Source organism: Lipotes vexillifer, unplaced genomic scaffold, assembly GCF_000442215.2.
Source record: "Lipotes vexillifer unplaced genomic scaffold, Lipotes_vexillifer_v1.1 scaffold16, whole genome shotgun sequence".
NCBI lineage: Eukaryota > Metazoa > Chordata > Mammalia > Artiodactyla > Lipotidae > Lipotes > Lipotes vexillifer.
In genome coordinates, this window is record NW_006778983.1 from 148,171 (window position 1) to 170,567 (window position 22,397).

Genomic DNA, 22,397 nt, shown 5'->3' on the forward strand with positions numbered 1-22,397 from the left:
AGCAGCCTTTACCTCTGGGGACAATGTGTTTCCCTTTCTTCTTTTTCTAGAACAAGCATGAGAGTAACACAAAACACACAGAGAAACTGCAGGCCAAGGACAGAAAGAAATTTCCTCGTACTCATGGTTACAAGGTTGTGCTGTCCCAATGCTAAGGTGGCCACGAGGTCACTGCCCTGCACCCCAGCAAACAGCATTAACACAGCAAACAAAACCATCACCAAAGGCTCCATATTTCCCCGTGACCTTCTCCAATCTCATCCCTGCTCCTTCCCAATCATCTCTCTAAGGAGGTAGGATACGCAGAAGCATCTACACACTGTGGAGAACGGTTTCTCATCGGAGGGCTGGGAAGTGGCTCTGGCCAAAGTTTCACGAGGAAGCGTGAGAGTTTAATGAATTTATTTTCGATGTGACTCCTTCGTTCCAAAATGTGTGGAAAAGTTCGACTCCCCTACTGCGGTCAGGAGTTTGCTGTGTCTATAACATGACCGAAAGCCAGTATGTTATCTCAAGCAGACAGTATAGCAATTTCTGCAGACTGGAAGAAACAGCTTCACTTAAATAACCTTAAAGTTTGTGATAAAATAAATAAAGTGATTACACAGACACAAGAGTCTGCTGGTGGAGTTCAGGCGGGCTGTGTCTATGAGTTGTGCTTGCCCCTACAACAACCAGAAAATAGGTTATTATCATCAGTCAGTCTTCTTAAACTTCTAGGGCAGCAGCGCAACGTAACAAACAAACAAAATTCCCTCATATGTAACATAAGGGGCCATTATATGTGTAACCAGGTGTATGCTCACCTCAGTTCAAGTTAAACTTTAGAAGTAAAGACAGTGATAACCAAAAGAGTTACACATCTGCCCACTGAGAATATTCTGGGTCTTACAAGGTGCATATCGTAAAGAGCAGCTGGTGTGCTTTTCACCGTGGACTTGTTCAGTCTCAGCAGCCTCAGCATCACAGTCTGTGGACGGTTCTGCCATGTCCGTGGGAAAGGAACGAAGCAGGTAGGGCGAAACCGTGAACAACCGGCACTCTGAGCCTGCCCGTTATCCCTGAGCTTCCCGAGCTTCCGGCACAGGGCCGTGGGCCTCAGCTCCCCATCTCCGAGAAATGCTGATAGAGGGCAGGGGGACTGGCTCCGAGTTTCCCAGCCCGCCTGACCTGCGTCTTTCCCCTTTTCTCTAAAGATGAGGCAGCAGTCCTGGCACGCGTTCTGAGTCCATGAGGTTCCTGGCCGCCTGCTTGGAAGGAGAGGCGTGGGCTGAAGTCCACACCACCCGCGGCCAGTCACACGCTTTGCTCAGATTCCAGGCCGGTGACCGAGAGCTTCTTTCTTGCCCTGCTCAGAGACACCCTGGCCCGCTGTGCAGGGCCGGACCCTTGGGTGGCACTGGGGCGCTGGGAGCATAGCACCACGTGGGCTAAGGCTCCAGGCCCCTCCGGGCCGGGGCTGGCCCCCTGGGTCAGGTTAGCCATACATCTGCTTGAACTGAAAGCACTCGTTGCAGTAGCCGTTGCACTTGGCATTGCCGAAGTGCTCACAGGCGGGGGCCCGGCAGCGCTGCGTGGGGGGCTCCTCAGGGACGGGTTCGGGCCGCCGGGTGCTGGCGGCCATGCGCTGGCCGAGGTGTTGGCACTCCATGCACAGCTCCTGGTTGCAGCAGGCCAGCACGTTCCTGCAGGTGGCCCGCGTGCACTTGGACCAGGAGGGGCTCTGGGTGGCTCGGGGCAAGTCTCTGTGCTGGCTCGCCCTCTGGGTGGAGAGAGCAGAGAGAACCACTGTCACATTCATTGTTCAGGGACCACACGGTGCCATCTCATCCGACGGTGTGGGTTCTACAAAGGGCACCTGCCTGACCAAGCGGACAGGGGCCGGTCTATGGACGGGAGCCTCCAAGGACCTTTCTTCCTCAACCCATGAAAACAGACCTGGCCCCAGGGAGGCCCGGTGGAACCACCAACCCTAACACAGAGGCCGGCAAAGGCTGGCCTGGCTCGCTTCCGTCTGGATTAATACTAAGGTGCCCTCATTTACACAGATTCCCTACCACCCTCCAACCAGTAGGAGAGGCATCTATCCATGAATGTTTGCTTTTCTTATATGCCAGTAAGTGGAGGCACCTGGGATGTTCTGCCTTTTCCTTCTGTCCCATCATAAGGGAATTTTACTTAAGAAAGCCTGCACTTCTGCTACAAATCCAAGAAGTCTCTGATTGCCATTTGGCTTTTCGGAGGCTTTAACGGCTGGTTTTATTTGCTTCTTAAAATGAACCTAAAGTAAACTTAGGCCATGAAAATCAATAGGAACTGCTGCGCTTCCAGCCCTGGGGGCCAGGCTGACTTTTCCCCTGGTTTTTCCCTGTAACTCAGCAGGGAGGAAAGCCTGCTTATCACTCCGGCAAGGAGGCCGGGCCCACAGGAGAGGGAGAGGGGGAAGTCCCTCAAGATGTCTCACCAGCTGCTCTTCAGTCCTTTTCGCTTCATGGAATCTCTGGTTCTGAGCTTCGATGAAACACTTCTGACAGTATCCTTCAAACACACTGCTTCCGAGGGCACCGCATTCCCTGCCCAGGCAGGGGACAGTGTTCTGGAACCTGGAGGCCATGGGGCTGGCTTTCCCTGAGGCAGGGACAAAATCTACAAGAGAGAAGAGGCTCATCAGTAACACGTATGGTTCACCAAGTGGACAGATGCTGACATCAGAGAAACAGACAGGTTCCTAACACAGATTAGGAACCAGCTGCGCTCTACCTACGAGAGCAACCTTTCAGAAACCTAGCAAAATAACCAACAGAAATAATACTATAATAAAAACATCTTTGCCTTTACAGATCTCTCCCTTTGGAACAGGCCACACTGGTCAGTCACAGTAACAGAACAAGCAGAGACATTAAGTGCCCATCCTTCTTTCAAATTTGAGATTTCAAAAACCACAAATGGACTCTTACGACGTCAGTGAAGGCCGCTCTCTTTCCAGCTACCACTCATCAGGTTTTGAATTTTCTCTAGTGTGCCAGAGTTTCAAAAGAAGTCTCGTCTAAATTCTACCTTACAAATACTACACCACATGACCTTATAAAAACAAATTCTCTGAACTCTACCCACAGAGCTCTTGTGGGTTTTGGAACATGCTATTTATTCTGTGCTTTTGCTTCCAGGTGTGCCGGCAGAGCCACTGTGACTGTCTCCCCCACGCAAGGCACACTCAACGCCCCAGCCCTTTCTTGAAGGGGCTCCCTTCTTGAATTTCAGGGGCAAATTGCCTTCTACGTGGGGTTTTGAAACAGGGGTAAAACCCATCCTCTCACTCACGTTTATTTTCTCTGTACTCGATGAAACACAGCGTGCAAAAGCCTTTGTTCTCTGGAGTCCCAAAGTACATGCAGCCCGCTTTCCTGCACTTGCTTGTCCCCGTCCTGTCCCCTGGAGTCCGTGCGGCCGGGGAGCGGTGGCCAGAGGGAGCCTCGGGCCCAGCTCCGCGGCAGGCGTGCGGGGAGAGGCTCTGTGCGAGCTGTGAGGGGTCAGACTTGGAGCGCTGGTGGCAAGAGAGGGGGCTGCTCGAGCTGAGGTTCGGGGTGGGTTCGGCTGTAGTCCTTTTAAAGCAAGCACTGCAGATCCCATTAAATGTCCTGGTGACGTCCTGTTGGCAGGCTTGGCACTTGCCGGGGTTGAGATGCTGCGCAGGGTCCGAGGGGTTGCCCGCGGGAAGCTGCCGGGCGTTGTGGCATCGCTCGCAGAAGCCATTGTGCTGCACGTTGAGGGTGAAAGGGCAGCCAGGGCTCCTACACTTCATGGCCGTGGTCTCGCTGAACAGGAAGAGGCTGGGTGCTGTCGGAGGGGCTGAGTGGGGACCCCCGGTGGGCTCCTCGGGGCTCCAGGCCTCCCCCCGGGAGGCCCCGAGCACCAGGCGGGGCAGCACCTCAGGGCCTGGCTTCGAGCTGGGCTTTGGGGCTTTGGTTTGTTTCTTTTGCCGCCTCTCCGAGCACTCGTGGCACAAAGGCTGGGTGTTCACGGACATGAAGAAAGGGCAGTTGGGCGTTTCGCATTTGATGTCCATGAGAGAAAGCTGGGGGACAGAAGGTTCCAAAGGATTCTGGGGGTGCATGTCTCTCCGCCCCCGCTCATTGTTTTCCTGCCACTTCTTGTACTCGTGCTGAACAAGTTCAAAGTAATCATCTACCAGGTTTATTTCTTTGGGTAAGTTAGCTTCATCCAGCCTAAAGACCAAAAGGAAAAACATGAGACCACACACACCAAACACACACACACACACACACACACACACACACACACACACACACACACTTTACACCACTAGATCACAGAGCAAAGTTTTAAAATGTAGACTGTGGTAATAACTTCATAACCATTCACTGAAATGCAGCCTATGATGAAGACTTTGCGCCTCTAACATAACACAGTCCAATACTGTTGAGAAGACGTCATTATTTCGAGAATCAGTCTTATTTAATTAATTTTGGTCCAGCCCAAATTATAGATAATTCTAAAGAAAGGGTTACTCAGGGGCTGCTTTTACACTTAATTACCCTCTTCCTCTTTGAAAAAGTCACTTTTACTTACTTTCTAACTTCTCAGAGACCAAATTTCTAGTGAAATGTTATTCAGGGTATTCATTTGGGATGAGCTTACTTTATAGTACAAACTACCTGGTAATGTGTTCTGTATTTTTCTTTATTAATTTACTTTATTAATTTTAAACGTGCACCTGGTCTCTATTAGCGGTAACTGCCACGAGCAGTAACTAAGAGGCAGACACACCATCAGGCGTTACATACTGACTTCTGACTCTGTAATTTGTTCATCTCCACTTTGAGAAACCGATTCTCTTAGGCCTTCTCGGCCTTGTGCATTTCAAGTTCTAGGAAATGGGCATCTCTTTATCATCAAGCCAGTGTTTACAATTTTGATACCTGTACAACCTGCACTCTGGGTCTCTCCTCCCCACCCCATGCAGCCAAGTCACGTGCCTGCCACATAAACACACTCTACAGCCCAGTCTGCGTCTGGTGTGTCTGCCTTACCCAGAAGCCAGGAGAATGAGGGTTTTGTCTCTAAGAATTTTCGCTTGCTAGTCTAGCACTAGGGCAATTAAAAAAAAAAAAAAAAACCCATCCTCGATGTGAACGCACTTTTTAAAGCCACGGGGTTGACACTCAGCATCCAGATATGCAGAAAAATCATTTTGGATAAATTACTTGTTCCCATTTGAAACTCAAGTTAGTGCTACCTGAAGTGATTGTCTCTGACTCACACACAAGCCCCTAAACTTGTTTCACGCTGGAGGAAACCAGCTTCAAATAACTTTACTGCTGGTCTTTGGGGTAGCAGCAGCTTAAAGATGACAAAGCACAGAGCGAAAAACAAACTGCTTACTTTGCAGCGTTAATTAAATGGGTGGTGCCATGGTCCCAGCCTTGAACAGGGATTTCTATCACCATCAAGTACTCTTTCAGGAGCTTTTCCTTCATCTCATTTTCAGGATCTGTCAAAAAGTGAACTTTTAAGTCTTCGAATCTTCCTCTCTCTCTGTTAACAAGTGGAACAGCTCGGATTTCTGAGGGAAAAAATAACACATCAGCAAAATATGATTCTACTAAATGAGATTATGTGTGAGGCCATATATATAACAACTACATTTTGAAAATGCAGAAAGGATACAATTACAGAGTGGAAAAGTATTATCTAGCCACAAAATCAAATGGGGAAACAAACTGTACTAAACTCTAATAAAAAAAACACGGTTGGGGGCTTCCCTGGTGGCACGGTGGTTGAGAGTCCGCCTGCCGATGCAGGGGACGCGGGTTCGTGCCCCGGTCCGGGAAGATCCCTCATGCCGTGGAGCGGCTGGGCCCGTGAGCCATGGCCGCTGAGCCTGCGCATCCGGAGCCTGTGCTCCGTGACGGGAGAGGCCACAACAGTGAGAGGCCCGCATACTGCAAAAAAAAAAAAACAAAAAAAACACACGGTTGGGACTTCCCTGGTGGTGTGGTGGATGAAAATCTGCCTGCCAATGCAGGGGACATGGGTTCGAGCCCTGGTCCGGGAAGATCCCACATGCCGTGGAGCAACTAAGCCCGTGTGCCACAACTACTGAGCTTGCGCTCTAGAGCCTGGGAGCCACAACTACTGAGCCCATGCACCTAGAGCCCGTGCTCCGCAACAAGAGAAGCCACCGCAATGAGAAGCCCGCACACCGCAAAGACCCAATGCGGCCAAAAATAAATAAAATAAAAAAAAACAAAAAAAACAAAAAAAACCCCACACAGTCTCCAGGACGCCCACAGCATATTAAGCAGCCTGGAGGCAGTAGGTCTTATTGGTCAAATCCCACACTTAGAACCAGACAGACCTGGGTTTGAGTCCTGACTTTGCTACCATCCATCTCTGTGACATCAGGTAAGTTATTTAACTTCTCTGAGCTTCAAGTGCCTCATCTGTACTCTAAGGTTATCGCATCCACAGGGATGCCATGAAGAGGAAATGAAATAAAATAATGTACCTAAGCATTTGTAAAGTGCCTTATTAGTTCCTCATTAAGCTATTACAATAATAGCTAACCTGCCAGACATTTACCTGCCCCATGCCAGGCACTGTATTACGGGCTAATTAAGAAATGGTAGCAGTAATATACATTATCTCCTACTTGCCACTAACATGCTGAAAGTACTTTCCAAACTATAGACAAAAAGTTGGGGGCGCATTACGATGACTGCTATTGCATTACTGTTGCTAAACAACTGACAGAACACTGTATTTAAATAAAACTAATATACTTAAATGAGACTTTCAATAAGGAGCAAAAGAGCAAACCCTGATGTTCAGGAGGAACGGGGTGTACCAGTATCTACCAGCAAGTACAAACGTGAATAGATGCTCAGTTTTCTCACCAGGTCCACTGTCCTTCATGGTCACTAGGGGTACAAAGTGTTGGCTGTTGTAGCCGAGAATGATGGGGTATCTGTAGCATTCCTGGGCAGGCCAATGGAGAGGCAAGTAAATTCCGCCCACCTTCAAAGGAGCGAAATTGGAACCTGATTCCAAACTTCTCAGCATTTTGTCTGTTTAAGGAAAGAGAAAGAAAAGATAAGGCCCTCCGTGGCTTTCATCAGATTCCATTTAACTATGGTCTCCTGTAACTTTGGTAGCATATGGGTTTTCCTAAGAGGTAAAGCACTAAAGCTGAAAAGCACTTAAATACAGATAAGCCCTCAGCAGGCATCTCACCTGAAATGACAATGATCGGCCTTCTGAGGATGTTGCAAAGGACAAATATGTGTATTTCTTCCAGTGAATTATACTGAAGTCCACTGCAGGCCACTGGTATGTCCGTGGATGCCATTTTGACAAGGCTGTCCCATTCATCAGTCCAATTCTAAGGGGAGAGAAAAGAAATCATTGAATGTACTCTGCACTAAAAAACAATTCTGGCTTCACTCTATAATTTAGCACTTGTATCACTCAGCTTACTTTTACCCTTTCTTGAAATTACCATTCAAATGATCACCCTTTTGTCCCCACTTTGGTTTTCTTCCCTTACTTTTTTCCACGGCAAGGCAAACTCAAAAGTAGGGGAGGATGGGGACAGCACCTGCTTTCAAAAAAATCCCTGATGAGGCATAAAGTCAACGCTCCTCATCCCAATGTGCACAAAAATCCCAAACTTGTGACTGAAAATGGGGGAGGCACCCATCTGAATTTGATTGGCTGGCTCAGTAAAGCATGAGAAGGGCAATCAAACTGAAAAACAACTAAAACGCCACAGGGAAGCCCGAGATCAGAAAGATCATTCTAAAATGACTCCCCAGCTGGGAAGCTGCTGCCCTGGAGCCTCCCAGCAGTGACAAGAGCCTCAGGTCCATCCCACAGGAGGTTTCTGGTGTTTTCCATTGACTCTGCTTTGCCAAGTTCATGTGACCCGGCAAATCACATGCTCCTTGAGAGCAGGGACTGGCCGAAGGTACTGTTTTGCCACCATGGAGCTCTGTCAATAGATGCTGGATGAGGAAACACAACATACCCGGGTATCGTAGCAAAGCCCCGTTTCCACGAATTCTTGAGACTTAAGAGACTCCAGCTGCCAGCGGAATTTAAAGTTGCGGGTGTCCGTCTCCTTGAGGGTGCTGAAGAGCACCTTCCTCAGGACCAAGTCTGTGTCCTGAACACCCCACATGTACTGGGAAGCAGCATGCATGAGGCAGTTTCCGTCACCTGCGGACAGAAGGGAAGCCAATTCAAGCAATCTACATCTAAGGCCTAGCAGGGGTTTACAGAATAAACTAGCCTTACGGCTACCATGCGGGGACCCAATAGCGCTTGTGAGAAACGCCAGTGGTTTAATGTCTCAGTCGAAGGGCCAACTGGTAACATTTCACAAGGTGATGACAGCTTTAAGGAAAAAAAAAATATATCATTCTTTTAACTCTTATTTCTAATGAATGATATTAACAGAGCCAAGGAACCAGGGAGTGAGAGTCAGGAGCCCTTGGTTCCAGCCTGGCTCTGCCCTAACTAGTTTAGGTGACCTTGGGGGGAAATTCCTTAACCTCTGAGTGTTTTTCCTCTTTAGAAATGAGGACATTGGATTATGATCTCTGAAGTCCATTCCTTTCTAACATGCCTTGATTTTCTGGCTAAGACGCTGGCACTATTGCTCTCTGACTCTGAGAGAGAACCCCCAGGGTAACATGCTCAAACCAGGAAGCTGGTCTGGCTCCATTTACTAGACAGGGATGGCCTGGCCATGACTCAGCGGTACATGACTTGACCATCCCACCACAGCCTTTGGGGCCTGGGAGCTTCCTCTCCTGGTCTGTAAAGTGGGATTGAGAAGACTGAATTACCTACTACCTGCCCACCCCACCCCCAGAAATGCCTTGTGTGAACCCGCCTGTTAGCAATTAGAGTCCCTTTGCAGAGTTAAAGAGGGCCTCGATGTCTACATTTGAAAATAATTCAGTGTTTAGGGCTGGCACTTGAAGAATTTTGAGGCTTTTGAGAAAAAGATAGGTCTAATTTTATTCTGTCACTTTGTTACTTTTATAGGTTAAAATCCACAATTCATGAGACGGCATTGCTTTTTGAACTCCAAAGAATAAACATTTTGGAGGTCTGTTTAATATTAAAAAAGTTAACTCCTTGGTCTCTTTTGGGAAGTGCATAATTGTTTTTACAAAGAAAAGTTCTATCGTGTTCTTACATTGTTCTATGGGGCAATAAAGCTATTTGAAATTTTATCAAATCTTAATTATAGTCAACTGTAAACAACAACAACAACAAACCCTCAAAAATGTATCTGCAGCCAGTATCCATTCAATTTACACACTTAGAAAAACTAGCTAAATAAACATTCAAACAAATGAACCAAAAAGATCGTTCAAGGCTTGTGTCTTGGCAGAAATGTAGCAACAACTGCATTCTGTTGAAATTTCCCCTTTGCAAAATCTAGAGCAAAGATAAGGCTTTTTTTCTTCTTGTGCTTACTTTCAGTTCTTTATTGAGATGCACCAGCATAAAATTCCCTAAGTAACATCTGGAATTCCCCAGCGCTAAGTTATTTGACTAGCAATTGAGCAACAGCTATTGTACTTTTTGTTCTGGTGTGTAGACATTTAAAGTGCGAAGTGCACCCTGGACTTTCCAAGTGGGTGTGGTCAGGGTGAGCTGGAATAGGGCTACTCATTATACAAGTGAAATCGCTGCAGCCAATAGACGTTGGAATTTTTCACATGAAGTTTCAATTTTATGCCACCTACTCCCTTCCTCATTCACCACAGTCTCATATCCTCAAATGCAAACTTGTGAATCACCCCCTCCCCAAACAGACCATTGACTTTGTAGAGCCCTCCTATAGGGGGAAGGCTTTAAAAAAAAGTGCTAATAAAAATCAGAGAGGAAAAGTCATTTGTTTCCTTCCTTCCCCTAAATATCTTTTCTTCCTTTTCCAGAATTTTAAGGAATTTTTTTTGCAAGTGGTGAAATAAAAGGATTCTGAGCCTAAAAATCCTTACTTCTCAGAAAATGATATCAGAATGCACTTGTTTTTGTAGTTTTGTTTGTAGCGTGAATCCTTGATTTAAATGCCCTATCTTTGCAAAACAAGTATTTACTTTTTACATTCCATTTTTTCTCTTAAGGAACCAGAGCAAGTTAACCCTAAAATCTCAGTTCAGTTCATGATAATACGGTTTTTCTCTTTCCACCACATTTCTAATTTGGCAGAATCTCTTCTTTCCAACTTTCCCACATCTTTTTGTAACCACATGGGAGAGAGTTAAAACCACAAACTGTCAGGAACATAAACCCCTTGATGATGACTTCACATAATTACCTACTTCTAAGCATCACTTGACTTAATGCCATGAACAACATATATACTACATAGCCCCAGTTTTCTTTCTATGTTTCTAAGAATCTATGCTTCAAAAATAAAAGCAAGATGTTGAGGTGATGCTAACTCCCAGAACCAAAGGAAAAAAACATGTCCCTCAATTGTGCCAAGTTACCCAAGTCAAAAATGGCCAAAGTGAACGTACCAATTTATTTGTTGAGGTTCTTATCATCTCACTGTCAACAAGGATGCACTAATTTTGCCCTTCGACATATTACTTTGATCGGAATGGTTTAGGATTGTCACTGATCTAAGGCCAGGAGCCTTTTGAGAAAAAGGCCTTACTTAAGACTATAAGCAGTCTACTTGCTTCTTGTAATAATTCGCTACATTTATAAAGTAGAATTTTGTATCTGCATGAAACAGTATGCTCGAATGTTTCTGTGATGTGCATACTCCTGCTCAAAGGAAATAAATAAAAGACAAAACAGTAAAGCTTAGAACAGGAAACACCTACTAGTCATAAATGGCCATTGGGTAGACAGTCACAGACAGCAAGAAATGCAGTACAGTACTAGGAATTCCTAAAAAAACACGAAGTAGAGGTCTAAAACCTGCGCTAAAAATCTCAAGTATCTTTCTAGTTCGTATCATGGGACTGTGGGCAACAGAACCCAGGTAAGGGAGGAGCTGACAACAGTCACTGGTTAACCCATAAAATGCGTCACTGATTCAAGAAGTGTAAGGCCATCATCACAAGCATTTTCTAATGACGGTGGGAAACGCTACCAGTTTTCACACAATGCTTTCCTTTTGAACTTAAAGCCTTTTGATATTTCCATTACTGGCTAGGGAAGGGTATTTTACAGATGACTAAACAGTTGCAAGAATTACATACAGAAGTCATACATACATACCATACACATATACTTAATAGGTGCACAGTGTCTAGAGATGCATTCTTAAAGCCTCAGTGCGCTCTGCTGTCTAAGATACACTAGAAAATATCCTTAATTAAAATATTCACAAAACAAGCTTGCTTTCGTTACGTGCCCCTTATAGAATCTCTATACTAAGGTACCTATGGCCTTAAGAGATTCGATTTGGACTGGTGCTATTACCTTCTAATAAATGGGCACCCAGCCCGGTGGGAGCTACCCCGGCCCCCAGACAAAAGCAGGTCTTACCATTTGTTTTCAGCGCCACAAGCTTCCTGACTTCTCGACACCAGTTGAGCTTCTTCTGGCTTTCCAGGGAGGCCTGGATGTTTCTGTCGATGAGAGCGTTGTGGATGATCTCCCGAAACTGTGGACAAAACTGGCAAGTTCTGAACATTTCCAGCGTGTACCGGTGCATGGATTTTAAATGGTGAATGATTCCATTGGTAGGTTTAAAAATATCTTCTGGAGTTCTCTCTCTTATCTTCACAGCTTTCCGCATATTGCTCAAATACAAAGCCAGAGGAAGGAGTTGCTCAGCCATGGTGCTCTCCAACACCTGAAGAGGAGGGAAAGAAAACCCCATGCCGTTAGCTCGGCTTTGATATGACTCCTATATACCTGCCTGCAGGAAACCCCAGTGTTTGATCTTGTCATTACCCTAAGCGGTAGGCAAAAGATCTTAGTCACCTCTACTCCTAGGATACTAGCTGGCCCCAAAGATGAACTCACATCGGACTGTTTTAAGTTACATCACTTTTAAAGATTAGTCTAAACAAGAGAAGGAAGGCGGGGAGTGGGCAACGAGGAGGAGGGGAATAACCCATGTTTTCAGTAACATTTGTCAGGGAGCCATGCCTGTCTGTCAGCAACAGGTATGGTGCCTCGTAACCGACTGAAAATCCCACTCCATCCTGATGCCGCTCTGGGGCAGCCACTGGATTTTAGGCGCCCTGAATGCCAGTTACAGGCACAATGTAGTCCTGACAAGTCTGGCTCCTTTCCTAAAAGCACCACCGAGCAACCCTTGTTCTTAGGCAAAGTCTTGATTTACCTCTTTCAAGCACACCCTCCCTATACTGGAAAGACAATAAATATTTTGCGAAAAATCCTGCAATTTTATGCTGCCACCTAGGCTGTTGATTGGACTTTTCTCTTTAGTCACCAAAAGAAATATTTATAAAGCGTTTACTTGTAAAATGTATTATAATATACAAAGAGTTAAACCGAATGCTTTATAACCAACAGAAAAGCTTATTCCCAGCAAGATGTTTTGCAATTTTAAGAGCAAACAGTCAGTGGTCTTTCAGAACCTCTCCACTGAACAACATCAGAATAAAAAACAGAATAATGATAACAATAACAATAATAGAATAATAAATTCTACACTTCCAAGAACAGATATTGGAAGTACAGAATTATATTCTATATAGTTACAGAATTAACTGTATTACTTCAACTCAACCGTCAACCAAATTTTATTATCGTCCTCCAGGTACCAACACTCAGATGGATTTTGCACCCTGTCTTCACCCTGAAATCTTCAAGCATAATCGACTGGTGGAAAGAAACAGAAGTCTGGAAGCAGACAAGGAAAGAAGTTTCAGCCAGAGGGACCACTCAGGACAAATGAAAGAGGAGGTGGGCAAACCCCAGCATCTCCAACCCATGCCAACAGCATGGAATGATGGAATGATGTAACGTGGGATCTTTACAGAGCAGAACTTTGTGGAGAGGCAGCTCACATTCACTGGCCCTTAGTAGGGTGCCTTGCCATCCATCCTAATTTCCAAGATGAAGACAAAGACATTTTCAGAGCACAAAGAGAGCCCCTAGGAAGTTTCACTGCATTTGTTAATCCCACTCTTGTGTCATACTCTTTACCGGGGCAAGCCTCTAGCTGAGAAAGAAGTTAAACCAATATAAGAAGGAGAAGAAACCTAGATTACAGAGAAGCCAGTCCTGGTGGGTCTCAGCTCTCTCAAAGCCATTGATAAAATGGTCTAAATTCTCACAGGCTGCTACAAGACTCTGAGGTTGCTTCTGAGGAGTCTTCTGGTGGTGAATTTAGCTCAGGATTCCTTATCTGATAGCTGGATGATGCCTGGAAGAAGTCATTCTCTGGGTCAAATGGTAATCTCTGCTTTGATGTCAGATATTCCTTGCAGGTGGATTTGGGCAAAATCATGGCAGGACCACAGACACAACGAGGGGACAAAAAGATCACACACACATCCCCTTGGTGGCATGCAAATGCCTCTTTCACGATGTCATTCATTTGTCCATCCATCACTCAACAAGCACTGCTTGACCACATACTTCTACTGCCTGACCATCAGCTCGATGCTGAGGCTAAAGATAAAGACAACCTTATTCCCCGGCTTGAAATCACATGACCACCTTAGTCTCCATCTACGGCAACTGCAGGGCTGGTCCTGCTCAGGTAGGTCCCACACCATCCAGGGGCAGGGCTTTGCTGAGAAGCCCGGTCTTCCAACACCCGCCCCTTGCTAATCTCAGAACACCACTCCTGTGGTTGCAGAGTGCCTGCTGCTCTCGCAAGGAAACAGACAGGCAAGAGGAAGATGTGAAACAAGCTAGTTGTACCCTCTTTTTTGCTTTTTTGACTCTTTTTTTATCTTCTTCTTCACCTAAGATCTCTCAGCAAAGTTCTCAAATAGTGAGAGCTGGAACCATAGGCAAGACATGCAAATGTCAACATTTGATAGTCCAGTGTCACCTCACTCATAGGTTCAGCCTAGCACGGCCTGCAGAATTGCCTCCTTAAAAGAAATCAAAACCCACTGCCCAACTGCCTAGGACTTGGACTTCTCCACACTTAAGATTAAAGAATAATCTGACCTGTGATAAAGAATTTCTGAGCTATGATTGTAATGCCCTTATATGCAAAGACATACAATATTACCCGTAACATTTCTTTGTTTGTTACCTCATTGGCTTTTTATCAACAAATATCGACTTTTTAGAAAGTACCCCTCCAAAAATTCAAAAACTGCACAAAGAATTGGAAAAAAAAATAAAGAAGCCCTTTAGACCACTAAGACTGATGAAGTAACTGGCTGTTTAATAATCTGGGACATTAGGGCTGTGGTCCAGAGGACCCTGGAACACTGGTTCTCTCAGAAGGCTGCCCTGAGATACTTGACCAGAGCAGCTTTCCAAGGAAAGAAGATCAGAGGCAGGGAGAACTGAAAACAAAGCGGTCTCAACAAGTTCTGAGCTCCTTCCTTACTTAATACCACGGCTTTCCTGAAAGGCCAGGTGGCAGGATGTGGGACGACCCCGACTGACAAAGACAGACTGACTGGGGGATAGGGACCTGCAGATGCTCTAAACTGGAGCCCCCAAAAGCAGGCCGACCACCCACTGCTACACGCGTACTTCTCTGACACTGCTTAACTCTCAGTGTCTGCAAGCCGTCCCCGGGAAGTTGAGCGGACCTGGCTCCCCGCCCCCTGGGTTTTGCTGCCCCTGAGACATGCCACACCTTCGGGCTGGTGCTACAACAATCTGGAAAGAGGCCACAGCAGTTTGCACGGGCTACGTAGTCGTAAGCATGCAGACCTTGATTCCAAAAAAGACAAGCCAAAGAGCAAAGCACCAATGACCACCCGCGACCAAGCGGCCCCGGGGGCGACTCTCCCCGCAGGCAGCTGCCTTTCAAGTTCTCTGCATTATCTGCAAGAAACAGCTGGCTGGATCCTTGAATCCCGGCTGTCACACCAACATCTGGCCCGGCCCCCTCAACTCTCAGCAGTTCAGAACCTACAACGGGTACAAACGGCCAACAAACTGCCCTCTGGAACCGCTGCAAAACCAAGGCCAGGTCGACGGGGCCAGCCCGCGGGTCGCTGCCAAACTCGCACCCGCAGCCCTTGCCCGGGGGAGACGGCACAGGGACGCGGGGGTTACCTCTTCGGGACACGCGATCCTCTGCAGAAACCCAAGTCCAGGTCAGGACAGGCGTGCGCCGCCGGCTGGGGTCACGGTCGGGGTCGGGGCCAGGTGGAGGAGGCGCCCCATGGACGCCCTGCTCGGGGTTAGTTCGCGGGCCGGGCCGGCCGGGGGTGCGGATCTCTTCTGCCGCCGCCGCTGCCGCCGCAGTTTCCCCGGCGGCCGCTCTTGCCGCTCCGCCCCCGCGGCCCCTAGCTCGTTGCACTTGGCCGCCGCCAAGGCTGCAGACTGCCAGTTCTCTTTTTTCCCTTTCTGTTTTACCGCCCGCGGACAGCCGGGGATTTCCACCCAGGGACTTTCCAGTCACGTGACGCGGGCCGGGCTCCCGGAGCCGGTGGTCTCCTGCCGCTAGGGGGCGCAGGAGACGCGGGAGGCCCGATGCGCTTCGCCCCGCCCCGGCCCCGCCCCGCCCCGCCTCGCCAGACGCCCGAGAAACTCCTGCGCCCCGCCCCGGGGTGTCCCCGCGTGAGTCACCTGGGCATTTCGGAAGCTGGACTCAACGTCACATCCATGTGGAAATCGCAGTGATGGGAACTGGAAATGAAATAGGTTCTTTTTCTCAGCCGTTTTTCTGCAGAAAATCATCAACTGTGGAGAACAAGAAGGGAAATCATAAAGAAAGAAAACCCTAAAAACCACCACAGGCCTCCGCTGGATTTGTAAAGCTTGGACTGCGCACGTGATGAGCTCGTAGGGGAGCGCCCAACTCTGGTCCCCCGGGGGGATTTCGAGAAAAAGATGCAGTCACAGCCCTTGGTCCCCATCCGCAGCATTCGTGCCAGCCCCGGACCCCAGGCTGGTGAGATGCCGTTTCGAAGTGACGTCAGATCTCGTGGCCCTGCGGCCTCGAAATTCGCAGGGGCAAAGCCAGTCTTAGATGAAATTAGGAATCAGAACCACTATCAACCCCGTCCTTCGCTGGATTGATTTCCCATCTCCATTTCTGTGTACCAGGGGCCCCCGGGGGCATCCCATTCAGGTAGCATTTCAGTTGAGAAATCACTTCTAGTCCCTTACTGTCCTTGCCACGTCCCCCTAAGATCTTATTAGGAGTCTTTTTAGAGGTCCTGATGACAGTTCACCCCAAGATGCCAATGGCTGATAATACTTATTACCCTCCCCTCCTCACAGCCCCTTATTAAACAGCATTCTAAGGGCAGTGTCTTCACCTAGAGGGTGTCCTGTAGAAATAGGTGTCAGCCACGTTGGCTATGCAGGAACGTGAGTTGTGGAGAGGGGGCACTAGGTCCTTTTGCTGTCTTGGTCTCCCCCTTGGCTCGGCTCATTTTCTAGAATGACTAGACTAGAACCAGACTGAAGTATTCTGTACCACTGCCCCCCTTGTAGGCTTAGGTAGACTTGTCAGGCCATATTTCTCAAGTTTTGAATTATAAAAATATACTCCCCTCTCCAGTAAGAACCTGCAGAGCCTGGGCTGGAGGCTGCGTGGAGTGTGGCACTTTTCCAGTGGCACTTAGAAGAGAGAGTCAGTAGTGACCAAGGTCCCAGAGCTCGTGCTGGTCATTTGAAACCAATGGCTGGAGTTTCTTCCAACTCCAAACCTCCTGGTATTTGTCGTCCTCTCATTCACAAATGTTTTCAGCTGCCAACACTCAAACAATAGATAGTCAAGCTAGTAATATTATAATGATAACGGTGATGACGATGCTTATCAAGTCCTTACTATATGCCAGGCTGTAGGCTAAGTGTTTGCAATGCATTCTGCCATTGAAATCTCACAACCCCACTCTGCAGATGAAGAAACTGAAGTTTAAGAAGCTTACGCCATTTGCCCAAAGTCTACACAATCAGTGGCAGAGTCGTGACTGGCGCTGGGCCTGCCTTACTCCAAAGCCCACACTGTTAGGTCCTCTCAGAAAATAATTAGTCAGAAAAGATCCTACAAAATTTAAAGTCTCAGGGCCTCTGTTTGTACCCTGGCCACAGCCTCATAAACTTACAGCACTCACTTAACCAGACGTGGACCCTGGGCAGGGGCAGAATATGGTCTTGGGACCCAGACAGGCCTTGGTGTCATCCTCAGGAAAATTTCTGAGCTAGTGGAGATGGTAAAAGATAATGTATGCAAAAGAACATCCTCAATCCTCAGACCACTCTCCCTTTGTGCTCCTTTGGAAACAGAATTTGCCTGCTCTTGTGCCTCACGGTCTGGCTCTGGCCCCTCAACTCTTCCTGTAGCTTCCATTGCCCCTTTTCTGGTTTACATCTGCTCCCCGGTTTCATGAGTTAGGAATGCAATAGCAGGCATAACAAGCCTGAAAGACCACACTCATATCTGCCACTTCTAGTTGTCCTGAGATCGCTGCTATACCATCTTGCCTGCCAGGATTTGTGACAAGGTAATGGCAGTCAGAGGCAGGAGTGGTCTGTAACCCTCAGTTTAGCTCTACCCCCATTTCCATAGTTCTACCACTGGAATGATGGTCTCTGTGAGGAGGCATTCTTAGCCCTGCCCTTCTCTAGTTTTCACTGTTCTTTCTGTCTTCTAAATCAGAGCTCTGGCTGTGCACTTTTCCTTTTCTAATACTTAACACATGGGTGAGACCAATAAGAATTTTCTTGGTAAATCAGAAAGAAAGAGTGGAAGAGGAAGGGAGAGTATAGAAGGAGAAACTCCTTATCAGAAAGGGGATATAAAATTTGCGAAAATCTGTGGAATGAATTGAAACCAGAGAGATATAAAAGCCTTGCAAGGGACTTTAATTTCTGCGATAGACCTTATCAAGATGAACAGAACTCTGCAAAGAGAAAGGAATATTTATAAACATTGTGTGGACACACAGGAGAAAAAAAAAATGTCTCCCTATAAGAGAGAAGAGGAATTCTGGTTATGTGGAGTGTTTTGGTGAGTTCCCAAGTTATGTGTCATTTTTATTGTGGTGCCAACATTCACATGTCGTGAACTTCATACAATGAGCACACATGACCTCTTGGAGTTAGTCCGTGGGACTGTGACTGTGGCCTGTGTGCCTGTACCACATAATGAAAAAGATGTGCATCCCAAGATAGTGGGGTTGGAGTGGAGGGTGGGGGTGGGGAAGGGGGCAGGAGAAACCTGATTAAAGAGAGGCAGATGTGACAATTGGGAAGAAGACCCATATCTGGCTCACCTCAGAACTCAGTCCATGAGTCTTTCTTAAGAAACAGCCACAGTGTATTTCTGAAAGTGTACGGAATTCCATGGCATGGCAATCATGGGTTAAACTAAAATCGAACATTTTGTGTCTGTGGTACAATTGTTCCCCTTTTCCTGGCATTGTTCTCTGTTGAAAAGGGAAATCCATATTAAACGTACTTTGAAATAGCCTTATGTGAGTATGGCAGTTTAGTTATTACAGGGTAGCTTTAAATCCTGCTTCAAATTTTAATAACCCAGGGCTGAGTTTTGAGATTATTGAAGTGTGACGTTTGCACTTTCAAGGCTGTTATCAGGGCTAGTTTTGAGAAGACAGTAGAAGTTCTTTGTGGGCTATAACTCCAAGGAGAACTGGGATAATAATGTCACAGGTTTCATCACCCTATGGATGCCAAATTTTCCTGAAATGCTACTTACCTAGGGACCTCAGATCCTCTATGGGGATCACCTGGGGTGAATGGAGAAACCAAGACCCACTACAGGGAAGGGACTTAACTGAGGTAACCCAGTGAGTCACTAGTAACAGGAACAAAGACCATCCACTAGAAGGGAGGGAGTTGGTTTAGTGCCAAGTACAACCCCTCTTTATCCTACTTGCCTGAAAGCATGGGGTACTGAAATCTGAAACTTGTCAGAAAATTCATTCCCCAATGAATTCTGGTTTAACTTTCTGTCAACACTTGGCTGAAACACTTGGCAAAGTAATTTTATTTTACACTATGAATGTAAATATTCAATTCTTGGTTTCATTTCCATTTCTGTGGAGGCCTCTATTAATGACCCAGTATGAAAGATGGCCGAAAGATCTAAACTGGGTTTTATTAGGAACCAGCTGGTGTGTGGGGTTGGGTTTAATAGTAAGCTGTATGTTAACTGAAATAAATTAGTTCCTGTTATTTGGAATAGTGCAAGCCATTGTGAAAATTTGCCTTTGATGTGCTGCCTTTTTCTTCATTTGTCTCTCAATTCCCTTCGTCCAGTTTGGGGTGCCCATATCCTGCTTCCTTGTCACCCCGGCCTTCTCTCCTCACCTACTCCCCATCAGCATAAAAAAGGATTTAGGCTTTCATTCTCTCCCAGGGGCCTGTTTTCTGGGACTGGCTAATCTAATAAGGTAATTTGTGTCCATTTTCAAACACAGATTGCAACGTGTTACTGTGTTATATTTCTTGAGAAACATTCCTATTGACACCAGAACTTCCCAGAGCTTAAAGGTGGAAATTCCAAGCGCCTTAGCAGGCCGGAGGAGAAGCAGCTGTACTTCCATGATTCTGAGAATCCAGAGCTGCGAGGCATACCCTGGATTTGGCATCAACACGGCGGGTGGGGCAAACAACCTCATCCTAGTAAATGTACCCATGTTCTTTCTTTTACTCACTGACTGCAGCCTACATTTATTGATGTAGTTACATTCCCCCTTCTTCTTCACTGTGTAAAGGAGGAAAGACTTTAGCTCTACACTCCTAGGTTCCATAGCTGGGTCTATGAACTGAAAATAAACTGAAAATAGGCAGATTAACAGGAGAAAAGGTCTACAAATGTATTAATTTTTAATATTATGTTCATGGGGCATCGCAGGAAAAAAGTGTATGTACCTGAGATGAACCAGCCAGACATTTTCTTCTTTCTTACTTATTTTTTTAAAAATTTTATTTATTTATGGCTGTGTTGGGTCTTCCTTGCTGCGCGCGGGCTTTCTCCAGTCACGGAAAGCTGGGGCTATTCTTCGTTGCCACGGCACGTGGGATCTTCCCGGACCAGCGTACGAACCCGCGTCCGCTGCATTGGCAGGAGGATTCTTAACCACCGCACCACCAGGGAAGTCCCCTCTTCCCTCTTATTAGAATGAGTAAACGTCAGCAGGGCAGAGAGGCAAGGACCCTCTGCCGGGTGCGCTTATCGCGCATGTTTATGCGTGTGTATTATTCTCTTGATTATAGGGAAGTTGACTAGTCTCCCAAATGAATGTTTAGGTGTTTTAAAATGTTTATTCATGCACTTTAGTTTTAAAAATCCATTTGTAAATCAGTTTATCGTATGCAAAAATATTAACCTTTTGTTTGTTTTATGTTACTGAAAAAAACACTCTTGTTTTCCGAACTGGGTCTCTTGTCATAAAGTCTTAAGACGTTAGCTTTAATTGGTTTCTAGTTTTCATTATAGAAGATTTAGAAACCTAGAAGGAAATTTTACAATTGCCATATTTTTAATATATGCTTGGGAGGCTGCCTGGGTTTTCCACGCTTGAAATAAATCTGCTGAATCTGTCTTGAGACACCTTCAGGTCTCTAGAGAAAATGACTAGATAGGCATCATGCTTCATCTCAGAATGAAATGTAACTTTTCTCCTGGAACAAGTGACTTTCATGGTATTTTACAGAAGTAATCCCAGCCCCCCAAACTCAACTTGTTGCATTTCAGCTCTGAAATAAATTCTTAGGAAGAAATACCTTGATTCTTGAAGCTCTCATCGTTGGTTCTTGGCTTCTCTGGTTGAACCAAATAGTACGTCTTTGATTTGTTCTCAATGATGTCAAACATTCAAACCTGGGCACATGTGAGATTTGAGATAAAAAGCAAACAAACATTTTTTTTTTTAATGAAAGGACTTAATTCATATATACATTCCTGGCTTTGAACTTCAGGAAAATTATTGTACTGCTTGGGTGGCTTGAAAAATTCTTGGCCCTGGGCATTTTAACTATAATCGCTTAGAAACGCACAACCTGTTATGTCTTATCCCCTAACTGTAGTTGTTTGCTTTATGATGACTGAAATGTCCTTGCAGAACTCTGCATGTGGCTGTGCTTTCAAAGTACCTTTCTAGAGCTAAATCAGATGATGTGAATGGAAAACTCTCTATGAGAAAATGTAAATAACCTCCTAAGCTAATGATCATTTACTTTAAGCCTTAAAGCATCTATTTGATATTTTCTGAGTTAACACTTATTTTACTTTTGAGTTTTAGTTTAAATTTTTAAGGAGGTAATTTCTGATATAAATCATTTTAGAAACTTTAGGAACTTTAAAACTTTCAGCTGAGCCAAGAGATTATTTTTCACCTCCTTAAATTGGTCTCATTGTGCTCATTTATAAAATGAAAATTTTGGATGCACTAATCCCTAAGAGTCATTCTAACTCCAACATTTGATCCTTCTTTGGTTCTGTCAAGAAAATTGTATATGAATTAATATTCCAGTGGGTTACATTTAATAAGGAAATGTGTGTACAGGGTTTGAATCACACTGCTGGGTTCAAAGCTCAGCCCAGCCACCTAATAGCCAAATGATCTTGGGCAAGTTACTTCACTTCTTTTCCTTTAGCTCTATATTTGAAAACTGGAGATAATAATAAGACCTAGGGTTATTATGAACATTAAATAAACTAACACATGTGATGTGCTTAGAACAGTGACTGGCACATAGTAATGTTAGTTATTATTAATTGTTCATCTTGACAGAACAATTTGTTTTATTTCAATGTTTGCTTGGAATTAAACATACTAAAAGGTACAACAGGCATTTCATGTTTGTTTTCCATATTTTGGGGGCAGAGTATTACCTTTATTTTGCAAGGTAGTTCAATAATTCCTTTATACATTTACTTTTTTCCCACAAATATAGAATTATAGAACTACTGAATATTTGTATTTGATGGGACTTTTGAAACCATCAGGACTGATAATTTTCTTTTCTTTCTTTTTTTTGACAATGTTTTAGTTTTTTAATGAACATTTTTTACCCAGCTTTACCGAGGTATAATTGACAAAAAAAAAGCATATATTCAAGGTAAACGGGATGATTTAGTATATGGATGTAGTGTGAAATGATTACCACACCAAGCTAATTAACACATCCATAATCTCACATAGTCACCATTTTGTGTGTGTGGTGACAACACTTAAGATCTACTCTCTTAGCAAATTTCAAAGTATCCAATATATAAAATTATCTTTCAGTAAGACATTTTA

At 45.5% G+C, this 22,397-nt stretch overlaps 1 protein-coding gene across 1 annotated transcript; it reads right to left on the reverse strand.

Moving 5' to 3' along the window:
• Positions 1-1,477: 1,477 nt before the first annotated feature.
• Positions 1,478-15,278, reverse strand: TNFAIP3 (TNF alpha induced protein 3). Its single transcript, XM_007452042.1, has 9 exons — positions 15,229-15,278; positions 11,545-11,854; positions 8,048-8,238; positions 7,255-7,402; positions 6,918-7,088; positions 5,404-5,584; positions 3,322-4,226; positions 2,465-2,646; positions 1,478-1,762 (listed from the first exon to the last, which is right to left on the reverse strand). The coding sequence occupies exons 2-9, from the start codon at positions 11,837-11,839 to the stop codon at positions 1,478-1,480; spliced, it is 2,358 nt and encodes a 785-aa protein (XP_007452104.1). The 5' UTR covers positions 11,840-11,854; positions 15,229-15,278.
• Positions 15,279-22,397: the final 7,119 nt, after the last annotated feature.